Consider the following 19,665-nt stretch of genomic DNA (forward strand, 5'->3'; position numbering starts at 1 on the left):
CTTAAAAGTTTATCATATCAAAATGACTTTTAATACATTATCAATGACATTTTTTTTTAAACACACGAGGAAAGAGACAACACAAGCAGGTGACTTGGTCAAGTTAACATGTCTAAAATATAACAAATGCAGAATTCAGACTCAGGTCTCCAGATGCTATATGCGGTATCCTTTCTGTTACAGCACTGATTTCCATAAAGAAGTAATCCAGTGTCTCTTATCTTTGGCCTCAAAATGTTTTTTTGACAGATATATTTTCTAATGATTTGCTTACACCAAAATTGAAATAAATTTTATGTTTTCCACAGAGATATAATAATAGCAGGTGGGTCAACCAATATAACTCCTTATAGCAGTCAGATGCTAGCTTAAGTTCAATCCTTCTTCATGGTATAATTCCAAACACAGAAAAATACATTTAAGAAAAAAGAAAAATACGTTTGGCTAAATATAATTTAATTTGTAAATTTTCCAAGAAAATAAACATTACAACTACTAGAATTATTTTCCTTACAAACAAGCATACTGAGATCACAATTGAGAAAAACATAAAGTACTTTTAAAATGATACTATAGAGGAAAGTTTGTTTCTTCCTTAAAAAACAAAAAAACCCCAAACCATATACCTATAAACACTTCCTTCCATTTCGCCCTTCTATCCACCAACAACCCCCAACACTTCTTACAATGAAATAAAACATTACAAAAGTTTTTTGAAGTTTTTGAATTTATTACTTGTATGAAGCCACCGATTGCCATTAATGTAGACATTATTTTACTGTATCTATTAATTATAGATAGTGTTATCTTAGTATAATGCTTTAACAAATAGTAGAATTTTAGAAATATCTGAACACATTTACCCTTCTTTTATAGCTCTATAAAAGGAACACAGTCTTATCTATTATCCTCTTGATTTATTAGTAGTCATTCAATAAGCATTTACTACTCTTTTTTCATATATTTTTATTGTAATTAATAGAAGGGTTAACATTATATTCAACAGATAGAAGGTGCATTACTTCACATACATTGATACCCTTTCTCATGTCTTGGTCTCTATTAAGCATTTGCTATTCTTAATTGAGTTATCCCAACAGAAATATATAAAACAAGATAAATCTAAGACTAATAGTTAATCCTCACTACTATACTGTATTTCACATATAACATCTCTGAAACTCATCTTTAATCTATAAACATTAAACTACATTTGGAGGTATTTTCTCCCCTTTGGGTACATAATATAGTGGCACAAGCCTTCTGAACTTTGGAGATTGAGGCAGGAGGATCATTATGGAGATAAATATCTCCCTTAAGAAACCTTACAGACAAGGAAATATCCAGAGCTAGTGGAACATGGAGGCAAGGCAAGCAGTGCAAAATAACCCACATAAAACAGACATAAAAGCTAAGAAAAAAAAAAAAGCCAACCTCCCCTGATTGTTCCTGAATGCATAAAAATAACTAATCAGCAAAGCCCACAATAAATACAACTGGTCTGCAAAATTCCCAGTAACCGTAATCAAAGTTTGCCTCTACCTCATATCAATACATTAGCAGTACTGCCCAGCATTTTCCTTTAATGATATCCTAAGAAGTAATTTTCTTATTTTCTTTTCTCAGTAAATTCTTGTATGACAACGGGACTCCACAAATCCATGACAATCACAGCTCAAGACTAGTTTAAGCTACATAAGAAAATCCTATATCAGGGGCTGGAAGTTTGGACTAGTGGTAGAGTGCTTGCCTAGCATGCACGAAGACCCAGGTTTGATTCCTCCGTACAACATACATAGAAAAAAAAGCCAGAAGTGGTGCTGTGGCTCAAGTGGTAAAATGCTAGCCTTGAGAAAGTCCAAGGATAGTGCTCAGGCCCTGAGTTCAAGCCCAGGACTAACTAAAAAGAAAAAAAAGAAAGGAAGAAAAAGAAAATCCTATGTCAAGGAAAAAATCAAAACAAATATAGCTTTACTACTGTGGAAATTTCTCATACCTCACTACTAAGTGACCATATTACACATCTAATTTCCTTTGCTATTTCCAGATTTCTAGTTAACTTGATTGACTTTCCATGTACAGAAAAGGGGGAAAAATGTCAAGATAATTAGGCTATTTAACAAACAGCTCAAAGTACATTAATAAGCTGTTATTCTGTCTAATAAACTCATTAGAGACACCTGTGAATATAACTATCATACCCAAACACAGCATGGCTAAACTAAATTAGTGCCCTCTGCCCTCTCCTTCTATAAGCATTCCTATTGAAGCAAATGCCAATTCCTCTTCAGTTGCTTAGGCTACAGAATTTGGAATCATACTTCATTACTTTTACATCTCACTTCTAATCTGTCTGTAAAATATGTTGGTTCTATGATCAAGACATATCCAGATTTTGGCCTCTACTCACTGCCTCCATTGCTACTGCCGTGGTGCAAACTGGTCATCACTCATCCAGCTTCTGAGTCTCTACTTCTACTCTTGCTTCTTCATTGTCTACACTTAACATAAAGTCTAAGAAACAGTCTCCCTTCCCCTACCCAGTCCTAGGGCTTGAACTCAGGGCCTGGGCATTGTCCTTGGATACTTTTTTACCCAAGGCTAGTGCCACAGCACCACTTCCAGCTTTTTCTGAGTATGTGGTACTGAGGAATCAAACCCAAAGCTTTGTGCATGCTAGGTGAGCACTCTATCACTAGGTTATGCTCCTGGCAAGAAATGGTCATTTTTTAAAAGATCATTTAGATGTAACAATGAAATCCCCTGTGTTTATAAGTATAAGCTAATAATAATGTAAGTTACATATTAACTTCTTCTGCCTAAAATCTTCCAATGGTTTTCTATCTCAAGCCAAAAAAAATAAATAAAATCTAAAGCCCTTTAAATTACCTACATTGTCTCCTACTCTTACCTCATTTCGGTGACTGCATATTATTCTTTACTGCACTCATTGAACATTTTTGCTGTTTCTCAAATATGCAGGCATATTCCTGCCTACAGGCCATCACGTTTTTTTTTTACACAAATATTCTCCCCACAGGCCCTTAGATGGCTTATTCCTCCTACTTCATACTCCCCTCCCCCGCCAAATCTTTTTTGAGTAGTTCTGTTGTAGGGGCTCTTCCCAAACAGTTCAATGTGCCCTTCCCTCTCTTACTCTCCCTTCCTCTTCTCCCCAATCCTTTGGTTGGGAGAAGCTCTTCACCCAGATGATTAAGATGCTAATTGCTGAGGCTGGATGTATGTATGGTTCAAGTGGTAGGAGACCTGCCTTAAAAGCTCCAGGCCCTGAGTTCTAGGCTCTAGTACCAAATAAGTAAATAAATATTAATTTAAAAGAAAAAAATGCTAATCGCTGAATGGTCCTTCTTTAGGACTCAGAAAATTTGGTGACCCCAGTAATCCCCCCACACACACTTTTTTCGGTTCTATAGTAAATAGGTTTTATTGTAGCAACAACAAATTGAAAACTTGATTTAACTTGCAGAAAAGTGAAGTGTTTGAAAGTTCAGGAGCTTGCCCTAGGAGGGTGTGATTACTCTTCATGTTTTGTGGACCAAGACAGGGAAGGAGAAGTGCCCAGGAAAGCCACCAGCACAGGCTTAGACTACCCAGCCATGCAGGTACTTTTTTTGCCCAATGTTTCATGACCCTTTTCCTCCTCAGAAAGCTCTATGTACCCTGTGTCCCCTCAAGCTTTGAGGCAAAAGTGGTTCCTCCATCATCTCAATATTGTAAGCTCTAGGATAAACTCACTCTTTCCTACAGACACTCATCTTTCTAATATGGTGATACTTCACTGGGAGTCATTGGCATTTGATTCTAATAATAGATTTGAACCTGTCTCTTCACCAACCTAGCATTCTTCATTTTGTTTCCCAGTTTCTTTATTTCATTTACATATACAGTTTACATATTTACTATTTCTCCTTAGAGTGTAAGCTCTGTAATAGGGATATACTGTATTCAATGCTGTATCTTAATGTCCTGTTACATACTGTAGGATAACAAAAAGATTTCAGAGTTTATTTCAAGATTTCAAAAGATTTCAAGAGTTGAATGTGTGGGCACTGATGCTTTGATCTTCACTTTCAATGCAATGAAAAGTATCCTGAGTTTCTAATACTAGACTTTATGAACTCCTAGGCATCCTAAAAAATAATCAACCAGTATTGTGAATACATGTTTAAGCACTGATTTTTAAAAGATTGTCTTATACACTCAATGCCTAGAAAGTTTAGAAACACATCTGCTTTGCAATGTTGAATAATTAAAATTTAATCTGGGGCTGACTGATTAAAATATATGCTAAGTATGTGTGGAAATGTAATAATGAAATCCTCCATCTGACCCCCCAGTAGTGTAAACTACAAACAAACAAAAAAATCAAATTACCAGTCCAGTCCATTGATGGCCTTTCAAACTCGCGTTCTCTCACAAGTGCCTTAAAAAACAAATTTAAAACTTATCAGTTCACTGTTTATAAATAATACATTTGGGAGATTTATAATAGGATGCCTAAAGCCTGCCAAAATTCATACTTAGGAACACTGGGAGTCTTCAGTTTCAGGCACAACTGATTTGACAATTTGGGCCTATAATTCCCTGTTTGAGATTATATTTGACAGAACAAGTAAATATCCCTATGAAGAGGCAAACAAAAGCGTAAAGTTTGCACAGGTGGGTAATCCTCCTCGTCCATCCAGCCCAGAGTGCACGGGCTGGGACGACAGCAGAGGTAACAGCATGCAGCACACGTTTCTAAGCTTCTTTTCTGTCCGGCCTTACTCAGGCAGCTTCATGGGATTCTCAGGATCTCTACTCCCAAGCCCTCACCTCACCACGACCCCGAACTGGGTACAGGTGCTAGTTAGTCCTTCCCACACAGGTAAGTGGAAGAAGCCCCTGGACTGAGGGAAGTAACCATGGATGACTTCAAACCCTTAGAGAAAATGGAGGAAAATTCCTAGCCCAAACAAGAAGTCACACAGCCCAACCTATAATGCTTACCGGACCCAAGGTCTGAGTCAATCCCTTCCTCCCTAACCGTTGAGCGCTACAGGCAACGTAGCGATGGCCTCTGGGGGTTGTAGTTCCTGTCGCAAACAGAATGCGCCGGGAACATTAAAACTACATCTCCCAGAAGCCAATGCGAGTTCAATGCCGTCTCAAATCTGGGATTTGGCATAAAGGCATTGTCCCTACTTTTCATGCTGATCTTAAATATAATGTCAGTTTCTCCTGAGGGTTCCATCCTACCCTTTACCTGCTGTGTCTGTCTCATGTGCCCAAATCTCAGTGCATACAGTTTTTCACTTTTCCTACAATACCCGGCCAACGACTCCAAAACGCGCAAACCAAGTCTCACGAGGCGCATGCGCTCTGCCGGCAGCTGCACATGCGCAGCAGCTGGCAGGGGTAGGCGACCGTGCGCGCGGACTTGGGGTCTGGAGGTATCCTGTCGGAGGGCGGGGCGTTTTCCCCATGGCTTTGCCTCGACGGGGAAGCAGACGCGGGGCCAGGGGCGGCTCCCGGTTTGTGCCGGGCGGAGAAAGGGGAGGGGCTGGAGGGGTGAGGACCCCATCTCCCCTCCCTGCTCCCGCCCTCTGGGCCGATCCCCACCGATGGGGCCGGACGAAGGGGCGGGCTGTGCGCCTCAGGCCCCGCGGCTCCGACAGCTTCGCAGCCCAGCCGGGCGCTCGAGGACTGCCAGGCCCGCCTGTGCCCTCTGCCCTGGCTGCAGTGGGCGAGCGCACGGGGGTGGAAGGAGCGGCGCCTTACTCCGAGTCCGGAGCCCGCGGGGCTGAGGAGTCTCTCTCTGGTCGCCTCCCGCCGAGGACAGTGACTGGAGCTCCCGAGCGTCGGGCCGCGGTGACGGCCGGAGGCCAGCATTGGGCGAATCCAAGGCGGGTAACGGAGGCGCTGGGAGGAGCCAAGGGGGGCGGAGTCTAGTGCGGGAGGAGTGGTGGGAACGCTCGGGAGGACTCGGCGGCTGCACAGACAAAAAAAAAAAAAGAAAAGAAAAGAACCGAGTGGCTGGAGCGCGTTCAGCTGTTACCAGGCTTTTTGGGCAGAGCTCAGATTTGACAGCTCCACAACGTGAGGATATCCGCTGACCCCGCGAGACGGAAAACACTTTCCTGTGCCTCCCGGTCCAGCCAAGGCAGCGCTGGAAGATTTCAACTTTGCAACTTCGTCGTTTTCCATCCCCGGGTTCGCGGAGGAGCGGGTGATCCGTCCTGTAGATGGACTGAAAGCATCCATTTGAAAGACACTTCTGCTCGCAGATGCCACGCGCACGCGTGTTTGCGTGAAGACCCGATCTCTCGGACTTGTTATTCTTACATTTCTCATTGCAAGAATTGCAAAGTGCTTTTGCGGGCATGCTGAGAGGTAACTGACGACTAGAAAGGGAAAACTCCGATTGTCATGGCTGAAGGGGAAAATGAAGTGAGATGGGACGGATTGTGCAGTCGAGATTCAACTACTAGAGAAGCGGCACTGGAAAACATTAGACAAATCGTTTTGAGGAAAACAGAGCATCTTCGTTCGCTGAAAGAGGCGGCTTATCGTCCATCAGACGGGCTTTCAAATGCTGTTTCTTTGGATGAGTTGAATAAGCTTCTTGCTCATCTGCTTATGCTTTCTAAGAGGTGTCCCTTTAAAGACGTAAGAGAGAGAAGCGAGTTTATTCTGAAGAGCGTCCAGGTAAGGACGAGTATTTTAGCTACAGTGAAATTTTACTTGCAATCATTTACATGGTTTGTGCTTCTCGTAGGTTTTAATAAATTCACTTAATGTGAGTTCTTATTATGAATTCACCCTATACTGGGGCATCTATAAAACATAGACTTTATTTTATTTTTGCCAAAATGGAACAAGATAAACTAAAATGTATTTTCAAATATAAATATACAAGTATTGATTTTCTAGAGTTTTAGGTAAAAAAAACCAGCATTGTTAGGAGAAAAAAAATCTTTGGAAGCTATAGTTAATTTTAAGTCAGATCTTTTATTTTTCTTTTTACATGTTGGTAAGAGTAGCCACATTGTTACAGTGTTCTGTAGAAAGTTTTCCAAGCAAAGCCTCTAAAATGCTAAATGACTTTAAATGTTTCCCCATTAGTAAGTTATTGGCCAAACAGTTTTCTCTTTACTTTTTAAAACAAAAGACCAGAATTTGTCCAACAATAACCTTTTCCCATCCAAGAACTATATAAAATAATAACAACTTTGTTATAAACAATCTCTTCCTGTTGAAAACAGTCCCACATAAGGTGGTTGAATGTTAAATAAAGTGCTTTGATGTTAAATTCCTCCACCAGCTTTTTCTGTCTTCCTAAATTATTTCTTCTCTTTTGTTTTTTGCATGCATACCCATTTAAACTTCAGGTTCATTAAATTAGAAATATTACAGTTCCCTCATTTGGTCTATACTCAGTTTATCCTGTTTTATTAGGCTTATTTTAGAGGACTGTTCATAGATATGAAAAATATTCACTGATACTTTATGCTTGCCATATCTATCTTTAAGTGAATCAACATGTTATGTATGAGAACAATTTGAAACTTACCATTTAATTGTGCATGTGTATATATATATACACCAATACATATATGGATATATGGATATTATGGGTATATGGATATATATATATATGAGTATATATACATGCTAAGATTGACTAGTTTTTTTTCTTTATTTATTTCTTTTTTTTTTAAAATCAATTGTGGGACTTAAACTCAAGGCCTGGGGTGCTGATCCTGAGCTCTTTTTTGCTCAAGTCTAGAGCTCTATCACAGTGCCACTTCTAGTTTTTGAGTGGTTAATTGAAGATAAGAGTCTCAGGGACTGTTCTTCTCTGGCTGGCTTTGAACTGTGATCCTCAGATCTCAGCCCCCTGAGTAGCTAGCATTATAGGCATGAGCCACTGGAGCTTAGCCTAACTTTTTCTTTACTGGCCAAAGAATAAAGCAATAGAAAAATAATCATATGCTTAAAATGAAGACTCCTAAGGTATTAGGTTTTTTCTTTTCACAAACACTTTGGAAATGTTTATTATAATTCATTTTTTATCAGCAAATAATTTTCTAGATTTTGAAGATTTACCCTTTTAAGCATAATGAGTTATTTCTTTATCTACTAGGCCATAATCAGTATACCAACTATTTTTTTTTCCTTTTATAATGGGTTCATCAATACTGTTGTGAAGTGTTTAGAATCTCGTGGTTCATGGTATTTTAGTCTAAATTTTAGAGGTTTTTTTTTTTTTTTTTGTCCTTTCCCTTGCTTTTATATTTCCCTTTGGCTTTTTCTTGACCTTTCATTTCTTCTGCTTATTTACATAAGCGTAATAAGCTATATAACCACTTTTGTTAAGAGTACATTGAAGCTGGTGGTGGTTCACGCCTATAATCCTAGCTACTCAGGAGGGTGGGATCTGATGATCAGGGTACAAAGCCAGCCTGGGTACTAAAGTCCATGAGACTCTTATCTCCAATTAACAACTAGAAAATGGAAAGTGGTGCTGTGGCTCCAGGGGTAGGGTAGTATCCTTGAGCTCTACAGCTCAAGGACAGCATCCAGGCCCAGCGGTAGGGTGGTAGCCTTGAGCTGAATTTCAAGCTCTGGAACAGTGCTCAGGCCCAGAGTTTGAGCCCCAGGACCGACAAAATAAAAAACAAACAAACAAACAAAAAAACATTGAAAATAAAAGTAAGCAGCCTCTTGAGTCCATTACTGTGTCAATAGATTACAATATAAATGGTAAGTATATGGGCAGACTGGGTACATATTCTCCTTTATTAATATACTGTTACAGTGTTATAGTCTTGAGCAAGTCACTTGACTTTTCTTAGCTTTGATTTTCACATCTATAAAATGGGTATAAGATGTTGTGAAAATTAAATGATATGTAATGTGCCCCCACATGTAGAGGGTACCCCGTTCTCCTTTTACAAGGGAAAGGAGGGACTATGTGAAGTATTTGTCAAGGCTTAATCATCTGCTAAAAGGATTCAAGCATTTCCTTATCCATAGAGTAATACTTTTTCATTTCCACACCTATTTTACTTCACTTCTGCTACTGTTATAAAGCAATACATTGCTCATGTTGTTCTGCCATCATATTTCTGTGTCTGTCCCCCCCCAGGTGGGTTATAAATTCTCAAAAAGTATTGGCTGGAATCTGGAAGCCACTAATCAATAACCAGTTAATTTGTGTTTTCTTTCTTTGTGTTTCAGTAGATAAAGTTTCCATTTTAACAACTTTCTATCCCTTTATCTTACAAATGTTTAGTGGATTCCTGGTGAATGGCATACTAAGAATTGAGTCCCAGTACTAGAAATTTTGACATTCTACTGCAGAGAGACCATAAAGATGTACAAATAATAAAACATTTAATTTTAAATAAAATCTTCTAGGGGTAGTCATATTTAAGCAAAGACTTCTTGAATACTTTTGAGACAAAGTATGTTGTATAGACCAAGCCAGTCTTGTGGTTTCAATTCTCTTGCCTCAGCCTCCAAGTGCTGGTGTTACAGATGTGCACCACCACCTCCAGCTCAGTAAATTTTGCCTTCATAGTAAGATGTTTCTATGAATCCAGATGTAGAGAAGAGTTGGCATGAAAGCCTCTTGGCAAAAGAAAAATTGCATTCTGAAAGTGATAGTTGTAGGGGAATGTGAAACTTTAACACATATTCTGGAGTTAGATCCATCTTGCTCAGTACTGAACTATATGACTTTGGATAAGTTTCCCATCTGAAAATGATGATGCGAATAGTTCTAGACTCACAGCATTGCTATGGGAAATAAAATGTAATGATGCTTACAAAGCAGAACAATGCCTAGCCCATAAAAATTGCTCAGTAATGTAGGTGTGTTTTTTATCTTATTTATTTTTTACAGTTATTGGGCAAGATACATATTCAGGATGGCTTGTAGGCCATGCTGAGGATGGTAGACTTTATCCTAGGATAATGAATACCTCTGAACAAGATGTTGTCAGGACAGATAGGACTTAATAAGGATCACGCTGAAAGCAAGGTAAGAGTGTGTTTCCAGGGTCAATTGTGGACCTGCTATACATATCAGGAAAATTTTCCACTGGTCCATGCCAAAATGATGGGAGACTAGGATGTTGTGGGGAAAATGGGAAAATGTTAGAAACTACAGGATATAGCTGTGTATGTGTGTATGTGTGTGCGTGTGCATGCTGTGCATGCCTGTGTGTATGTGCATTTGTCCTGAGGCCTGGGCACTGTCATCTTTTTTGCTCAAAGCTAGCACTCTACCATGTAAGCCATAGCTCTATTTCCAGCTTTTTTTTGGTGGCTAATTGGAGATAGAAGTCTCAGGGAATTTCTTGCCTTTCCTTTGAACCACAATTCTCAGGTCTCAGGCTCCTGAGTAGCTAGGATTACAGGCATGAGCCACTGGCACCTGGTGAAGATTTAGGAAATGAGGAAAATAAGAGCAAGAATTGCTCAGAAGTTTCTGATTCATACTACTTGGTAAATAATACAATCATTTCCTGTGATAGAAGAGTGAGAGAGACAAAAGTTGTATTTTATGCATGTTAAAGTTAGGTTGCCAATGAGATATCTGAGTAGAAATAGTTCCTCAATAGATTTCTGTCTTGTGCTGTTTGTTGTAGTTTTGTTATGTCTCATTTCTCCAGCCTTAGCACACCCACCCTTCTGTGTGTATCATTCACATAGCTACAGAGCCATTTATGAAAAATGAAAATGTTACTTTCCTGTGTAAAACTCTATAATACAATAGATCTAAACGTCATTTCATCACTTGACTTACACTTAGCTCCCCAGCCTCACTGCCCATTACTCTGTCTTCTACCACTCTGCCTCTCTGCCCATACCCTAATATCAACCTCACATGAGAATGCTCCACAGTTCTTCCTGTATTCATTAGTAAAGCAGCAAAAGCTGAAATATATGCAGTTGCTGCATCTGTTCCTGTAGGTCCTTCACTGCCTGTGCTAGGTTGGTTAGAGTACTATAATCAGGTAAGGGAGAATGGTGGGGTTATGGTAGGATGATTCAACTCCAAATGGCTAAACTTGTGTAATATTGGCACATAGGGAAACAATACTTTCTGTTTATATACGTGTTCTCTACTTACTGATATTAGCAACATACTTAAATATATTTATCAACATATTTTTGAGCACTTTTTTGGGGGGGCCAGTCTTGGGGCTTGAACTCGGCCTGAGCATTGTCCTTGGGCTTTTCAAGGCTAGTACTTCACCACTTGAGCCACAGCGCCATTTCTAGCCTTTTCTATGTACATAGTACCAAGGAATCAAACTTGTGTCTTTGCGCATGCTAGGCAAGCAGTCTGCCTCTAGTCCAAATTCCCAGCCAAAAAAGGACACTTTTTTTTTTTGTCAGTTGTAGGGGCTCAAACTCTGGGCCTGGGTGCTGTCCCTGAGATCTTCAGCTCTACCCACTTAAACCACAGAGCCACTTCTGATTTTCTGGTGGTTAATTGCAGATAAGAGTCTTACAGACTGTAGTGCCTGGGCCTCAGATCCTCAGATCTCAGCCTCATGAATAGCTAGGATTACAGGCTTGAACCACTGGTGCCCAGAACTATTCTGAACCAAATATTGTTCTGGGAACTAGACGATCAATAAAGGTATTTTCCCCTTTTGTGGAAAGTCCTCTGTTGTCACAGGAGATAATTTATGACAGGGTTTTTTCAAAAGAAACTTTATTTTATACACTTTGTGTGTATGGGGGTAATATATAGTTTGTAGATCTGTCAAGAAGTTTATTTCACATAGTATATTTGAATGTTGTGCAATTATAGGCTTAATTCATTTATGCCAGATTTATTTTTTTTTTATTTTTTAATTTTTTTTTGCCAGTCCTGGGCTTGAGCTCAGGGCTTGAACACTGTCCTTGGGCTTTCTCAAGGATAGAGTTCTACCTCTTGAGCCTCAGTAACACTTCTGGCTTTTTTCTATGTATGTAGTACCAAGGAATCAAACCCGGCTTCGTGCATGCTAGGCAAGCACTCTACTAGTAGGCCAAACTCCCAGCCCCCAGGTTTTTATTTTTAAAATATTTTTTAATCCCCATAACTTTGTGTGCAGGTGTGGATGTGATGGTACTGAAGTACATTACTATTTTTGCTTTCCATCTTTTTTTTTTTTTGCTCCCCTTTCCTCAGCAGAGCAAGTGATATTTTTTTCCCTTCGTGGTTGCAAGGCTGCTACAGCAGTCACATGCAGTTAAGAAGAAAACACCTGGGTCACATGTTCTTTTCTCAGTCAGTCATTGGCAAGGAAATTGAAATTTGTATTTTTAGTTTGGGTTAACAAGCGTCAAATCACTAGGGACCAGGAACCACTACCCCTACCCCCAATGAAGCAGAATTTCTACCAATGAGAAAGGGGTGGAAGGCAGTCAAACCTGGTGGTGTGCTTTAAAACTGCGTCTGTATCTAAATGAATAATATCACATGGGCTATTATAATCTAAACTTTAGTTAGAAGTATATTTAATTGAAATATAACTTGTAGCAGATTAGTAACATTCTAGAAGCAGATCTCATCTGTTAAATGATTGCTTTATGTTGATCTTTTTATTGCTACCAATCAAAGTCAGAGGTTTAAGGTAGTCAAACATTCACCGAGGACTTGTAGATATCACAGTAAATATGAGTTCTCTTTCAATATTTACATTAAGCTTTTTTCTTCCATATTCACTATTTTCTGGCTTTTCTTTTATTGATGCTGCAAGAATTCAGTCCCTTGTCCTCTATGGCTTCTCTAGGAATTCACAATCTCTCTCATTCCTTTGACTACTTTCTCTCCTTACATTTAAGTTCTGAGAAAAATTGGGGCCTTTTTGCATAGAGTATAAAAATTGCATAAAGGAAATTTTTCTTCTGGAATAATTTAAATACAGATTTAGACCTGATGTTTTTGCTTTTAACCTTCTATTTCACAGGATAAATTGCATTGATCCTAGTTACTTTCTATAATATGTAAATGTGTCCTGTCCTCTTTCCTAAACTAGAAAAGATGCCCTTTTTTTTGTTTCCAAATTTTGTATATTCCTGTTACAGTGTTTCAAATGTCCTTTAGCATGAAAAAAAAAACAGTGTTTAGTTTTAAAAATAGTTTCCTAATGTGATTATTTCTAAATGGTATAAGGTATAATACACAAAGATATTAAATATGTGACTATTAAATTTCACTTTAAAGTCAAGGGTTGGTCAAGATAACATGGAAGAGCCTCTGAAATAATAGTTTAAGCTTAAATATATTTTCCCCCTCATCTTTGACACTTTGTGCCCTTAGAGTGCTATTATGTACAAATCACTCACGTATTGAAAAAATATTCTAAAATGTCCTCTGTCTTACTTAGAATTATATTGATTTTTCTTTTGGTAAACCACAAGAAATGTGCTATCTTTTTATCATTTGAATAGGTAATAATTGGTGCAACCAGTTTAAAGATTTGTTGAAAGAGTAACAGAATCGTGAGTATAATACAGGATTCTTGATCCCTAAAAAAAATTTTTTTAGTGGGTCATGGGGCTTGAACTCAGCCTGGGTGCTGTCCCTGAGCTCTTCAGCTCAAGGCTACTCACCTACCCTGGAACCAAGCCCCACTTCCCATTTTTATAGAGGTTAATTGGAGATAAGAGTCTCAGGTTCTTTTTTGACCTGACTAGCTTTGAACCTTGATCTTCAGATCTCAGCCTTCTGAGTAGCTAAGATTACAGATGTGAGCCACTGTGCTCAGCTTGATCCCCTAAAATTTTGACAAGGCAGGTAATATTTAGTATTGTTTATTAGTTATAAATATTTCCATATTTGACAATAGACACTCTTATGTAGTAAAAATTTATGCTGCCTGGAAGGAACTATTGATATAGCAAAAAACGTAGAATTTGTGGGAGGACAGTTGAAAGAGAAGACACTTTAAGGTATATTGAAGAGTTAAAAAGCATCAAAACCAAGTCTTGCCACCTACTTGAGTTTGTTGCTTGGTAGAATTTTTCAGTCTTTTCACAGCATGATGTTAACCAAAAATTTATCAGTGGAAAATAGGATTTACTGTGACCTTGCTTTTCTTGCTCTTATCACATTGAAAGAACATAGCCGGGCGTGGTAGTTCACGTCTGTAATCCTGGCTGTCCAGGAGGCTGAGATCTGAGGATCACGGTTCAGAGCCAGCCTGGGCATTAAAGTCTGTGAAACTCTTGTCTCCAATTAACCACCAGAAAATCGGAAGTGGCACTGTGGCTCAAGGGGCAGGGCGGTAGCTTTGAGCTGAAGAGCTCAGGGACAGAGCCCAGGCCCAGAGTTCAAGTCCCATGACCAAGCCCCCCTCCCCTCCCCAAAAAAGAATGACTTTAAGCGACCTTGAATAAACTATGTAGTCATTTAATTACATTAGCACCATGTACTCTAGAAATCAGTTTGGGAGGATTCTCCTGAATATGAATATATTTGGCTTTCTTCCTGTTTATTACTACATCTGGTTAAACTACTGTTGATAAAACTACTTTTACCCCCAAATTAGTATATAGAAAGAGAAGGGCTTTTAAAAGATACTTAATTTGGTCCAGGAGTTTGGCCTACTGGTAAGAGTGCTTGCCTAGCATGCACGAAGACTTGAGTTTGATTACTGGTACCATAAACATAGAAAAAGCCAGAAGTGGTGCTGTGGTTCAAATAGTAGAGCTCTACCTTTGAGAAATTCAAGCCTCAGGACTGGCAAAAAACAAACAAACAAACAAAAAAACACTTCAAAAAACAACTTATTTCTTTAAAAGCACTGTCTTTTATTGGGAATACTTCAGAAGTGTCTGTAGGATGATTATTGAGATCATTTACTGAATATTCCAAGCTGGCATTTTATTGTTGAATGTTTGCATGAATAGTATACTCTGTTTATGGGACATTTTTCAAGTAAAGAGATTGAAAATCAGTTTCAGTTTCTATAAGCAGAAAAAAAAAACACTTGAAATTTGGCAGAACTGTAGTGTTTTAATGTCTTTGTAGGACGACTTATAGAACAATCTGATAGATTGCAGGAGAGTAGGAAATTATTAGAATAATTAGATATTTTAACATTATATTTTATTTAAACCTCATTCTATTTTTTAAAAATTATTGTTATTATAATGGTGATATACAGATTGAGTCCAGGGCTTTGAACATGCTAGATAAGTACTCTGCCACTGAGCTATATCCCAGGCCTTCCTAAGTTTGTTTTTTTTTTTTTTGCCAGTTATGGGTCATGAGCTCAATGCCCAAGCACTGTCCTTGGGCTTTCTTAAGGCTAGCACTCTACCACTTGAGCCACAGCTCCACCTCTGGCTTTTTCTATGTATGTGGTACTGAGGAATCGAACCCAGGGCTTCGTGCAAGCTAGGCGAGCACTCTACCACTAGGCCACGCTCCTGGTCCCCCTTCCTAAGCTTTTAAACTTTTTAAAAAGGAAACAAAATTTATGGTGTGAGTTTAGTGACTTATATTACACGAATCATTTTTTTTTTTATTTTTATCAGTCCTGGGCTTGAACACAGGGCCTGGGCACTAGCGTTGGGCTTTATGAAGGCTAGCGCTCTACCACTTGAGCCACAGAACCACTTCTGGCTTTTTTCTGTGTATATGGTATCAAGGAATGCAACCCAGGGCTTTGTATATGCTAGGCAAGCACTCTATCACTAGGCCATGCTCCAGGCCTCAGTTTTCTTATATAGTTATTTAATAAATATTTATTTAGTGGATAACATTAATTTAGTATCTTAACTTAAAAGCTACTGACATGGACTGTAAAAATTAACTGTATGACTATAATACTTTATTCTATGTATAATCCATCAGGAAAGAAATTAGAATATAGTTTACTAAAAGTGAACATTTATTATTTTGATATTTCAGTCTTTGATAAGCATGCACAGTTGTCTTTAAATTTTACATGATTTCATTTTGTAGCTAGTAGGCAGGTGTTAGCTATCTATAATTAAACTGAGTAATTTTTCAAATGCTATTCATAGCCTAAACAGAGCAAGAAATTCTTCTGATCATGTGATAAAGAACAGGCCTTGCAAAATAGTGGTAGAGTGATAATATGTTCAGTGGTACTGAAGGGCATATTTAAGAGGTCTCTCAAAAAATAAAGAGGTGATTTACATGATTGTGAGATAAAGTTTTTCACAGAATGAAATCTCAGTCACTCAGTCACTGATAATGATTACACTCAAATTAAGATACATTTGCTTTTAAGCCAGCAAGTTGATATATACATTGGAAGACAAACTGTGAGCTATATATTTGGTTTTATTGATGACAGAGCCTCTGAGTATTAAAAATAATTGGAAATTTATTGAGATAGCATAGATTTTACAATTAAACTAATGAATTATTTCATTTAATATTTATTATATACATGCTGTTTGCCAAGTACTGTGCTTATATATCCTTTGACATAGTGTAGGAAAGGCTGCAGATCTCACTTCACTTTAATAGTGATTGTTTAAAAAACAAAAGAAGCTTATATTTTCTTTTTTTCTTGACTTATTTTACAAATGTCTAAGTCTCCATAGTCTCAGACTAGTTTAAAGATCACATGGGGCTTTATTTTCACAAATAAGCCACTATAATCTAAGTTTCTTCATCTCAGAACTGGCATTTTATTATCCATTTCGTGATATTATCTAGCTTGTGATATTAATAAAATATTTTGTAAACTTCAGTATATTGTGAAAATGTCATTATGAAAAATCCTTGAGACTGCTTACATACCTGCACAGCTAGGATAATGATAACTTCACAAGACAGTTCTTAGAATTAAATGAACATGGAAAACATATAGGCAGATGTAGGCCTGGTATATGGTAGTGCTCAGCGAATAGCAGTGATGATGTTTTCCAGCTAATGAATCAAAATCAAAGCTAGTATTATGTAGGAATATACAGTCTCAATTTTTTTTTTTTTTTGCCAGTCCTGGGCTTGAGCTCAGGGCCTGAGCACTGTCCTTGGACTTTCTCAAGGCTAGAGCTCTACCACTTGAGCCTCAGCACCACTTCCGGCTTTTTTCTATGTATGTGGTACCGAGGAATCGAACCAGGTCTTCATGCATGCAAGGCAAGCACTTTAACCACTAGGCCAAACTACCGGCCCATAGTCTCAATTTTTTGTTTTGTCAGTTGTGGGGCTTGTACTCCGGGCCTGGGTGTTGTCCCTCAGCTCTTCAGCTCAAAGCTAGTGGTCTTATTACTTGAGCCAGAATGCCACTTCATAGTCTCAATTTTTATGTAACTGTGTTTTATATATACCACATTTTGTATCCAGATACATCAATAATCCTAATTGCCTTTTGCATATTACATTCAGTGTTCATGCATTTGTTAGATAATACTAATGTCTATCTGTGCCATAGGATATTTCTTACCATTCACTGCCCCAAGGTAAATGTTGGACTTCGCCCAGTAGGTTCTAGCCTGGGTTGATGACACATCTGTAGTTATAAGCCTCCATTTCCTCATTGCAGTCCAGGATTTTTCTGAGTTGCCATCATGTGGGAAGGTGTGGCAGGCAGTCAGGCAGGCAGCTGTATGTGTCATCCAAGTGATTAAATAAATACACATTGAGAAGTCTATGGCCAAGTCTATACTTTACTACTTGGACAACATTTGTAGATAATTGTCAAGACCATAGGCTATAGAGTTAGTCAGACCTAGGTTTAAGTCTGCTTTGTCAAGCTCTCTAACTTTGGGCAAGTTACATAATTTCTTAAGCCTCAGTTCATTCTCAGAGTTGTGAGGTAATGTATGTTTACTAAAACCCAGCAAACACGGTTAGTGCTCCCACCCTCTGCAGACCATTTGGAAAGTTGAATCCTCTAGTATACTGTACCTATAGGTCATCCAAATTCATCCAAATCTCTGGGCAACTGAGAAAGTTTTTACCTCCTTTATAGGTTCTTTGCGCTAGGGGAAGAAGCACCTTTACGAACCACAATTAAGGATTTTTGGAAATACTGTCTTAACTCTCTGAATTCCTCTTAGGTCATATTAGTGTATTCCACTTAGCAATATTTTACTTTCTAATATGTCTTCAATGACAAAATGCAGGGAAGCAAGTGATGGCCTATATGCCAATATATTCAGGAAGAAACTGAATTCTCTGTGCCTGGTCTATTTATGCCTAGTACTCCCAAGAAAGTCATTTCTTACAAAGTTGGCTTGCCAACTACTGGGGACATAAGGAGTGCCCTATCAGTTATTCCTTGCTTACCCAAAGGAAAGACATTTTAAGCAGAATGTCTCCCCAAACAGTTCTTTCAGTCTTGCCTACCCTGAAAGAATTCAGTACTGCAGAGCAAAAGTTACTTTATTTTATCTACTAGATAACTCAGAAAATGTTACAGAGCTTGAAGGTTTTATTCTTATATTTGATTTCTCAAACTTGCCCGAAAATGTGTGCTTTTCTTGAGTTCCCATGCCTGTCTTCTTTATTGTATCGAATAGACTGGTAAACAGAGGGTGCAGGAGAAGAGGTAACAGTTAACTTTCCTGCTGACTTCCAAATGGGTCACTCTGTATGCGTTATGCTGCTGCTGTTTAAGTTGTTGTTGTTGTTGTAGTTTGGTGCTAATCCTGGGGCTTGAACTCAGGGCCTGGATGCTGTCCTGAATGTTTTTTCCTCAAAATTATTGCTCTGCCACTGAAGTCACAGCTCCACTTCCAGTTTTTATGGTGGTTAATGGGAGAAGAGAGTCTCATAAACTTTCTTACCTGGGTGGGCTTTGAACTGTGATCCTCAAACCTCAGATCTCAGTTTCCTGAGTAGCTAGGATTATTTGTGTAAGCCACTAGTACCCTGCTGAATAATTCTTAATATAGGGAGAATAGGCACAATTCTAGTAACCAAGTCATTGTTCTTAGCCCTTTTCACATATTAATTTATTAAATCTCAACATTACTTAGATGTGGATTTAGTCTCATTTTATTCATCAAGAAAAATTAAGGTCCAGATAACTTAAATAACTTAAGTTAAAAAATGTGTTCATGCTAGTCAAAGGAAGAGCCAGACTCAAACCATGAGGCTCAAAAATTAGTTTCTCACCAGGAATATTACACTATCTGAAAAAAATTCCTAACACTAAAAGTATAGTATGTTTCTAAACTTGTTCGCCTTAAAGGTAAAACTTAAAACCTTGGTACTTGTGGAGAAAATCACTTTCTTAAATGTTTCTTTAAATTACATATCAAATTGTTATTAAAATCTGACTTATCATGAAATTGTATTTGGATTCTTCTGAAGCATAAAATTTGCATTACAATTTTAACTGATACCTGGAGAATTTGTGGACTGTGGTGCTGGAAATATGGCATATAGAAGGCTTATCTTTTTTTTTTTGTTTGGTTTTTTTGGGGTTTTTTTTGAATTTTTTTTTTTATTGTAAGTAGTAAAAGGGTTACATGATATTTGCCAGATAGAAGGTGCATTAATTCACATACATTGATACCCTTTCACATGTCTTGGTACCCATTTTAGAAGGCTTATCTTTACATTAAAAAGATTCAAAGTAAGATGATTTAATGCACTACCTAAAAGAAAATTTGGTATATTTCCATGAGTAATAGATTCAAGATTAGCTTTGAATATTAAAA

At 38.1% G+C, this 19,665-nt stretch overlaps 2 protein-coding genes across 5 annotated transcripts in view; one reads left to right on the plus strand and one right to left on the minus strand.

Annotated features, from left to right (window-relative positions):
* Cep57l1 (centrosomal protein 57 like 1) overlaps positions 1 to 5,863 on the minus strand; it is a 48,323-nt gene extending 42,460 nt beyond the window's left edge. For 2 of the 4 annotated variants that reach the window (XM_090338322.1, XM_090338319.1), the window contains exons 1-2: positions 5,011 to 5,078; positions 4,396 to 4,444 (exon numbers count right to left, since the gene is read on the minus strand). The gene's annotated coding sequence lies outside the window, so the exon portion shown is untranslated. Of the gene's footprint in view, positions 1 to 4,395; positions 4,445 to 5,010; positions 5,079 to 5,266; positions 5,369 to 5,781 lie in introns of those variants that run through there. The other 2 variants (XM_090338321.1, XM_090338320.1) reach the window with 2 other exon arrangements.
* Positions 5,864 to 6,429: 566 nt separating this feature from the next.
* Positions 6,430 to 19,665, plus strand: part of Sesn1 (sestrin 1) — a 91,233-nt gene continuing 77,997 nt past the window's right edge. Inside the window, exon 1 of the mRNA XM_090338315.1 lies at positions 6,430 to 6,708. Within this exon, the coding sequence (XP_090194441.1) occupies positions 6,430 to 6,708 (279 nt within the window). The remainder of the gene's footprint in view (positions 6,709 to 19,665) is intronic.

Source organism: Megascapheus bottae, chromosome 8, assembly GCF_031878675.1.
Source record: "Megascapheus bottae isolate mThoBot1 chromosome 8, mThoBot2.hap1, whole genome shotgun sequence".
NCBI lineage: Eukaryota > Metazoa > Chordata > Mammalia > Rodentia > Geomyidae > Megascapheus > Megascapheus bottae.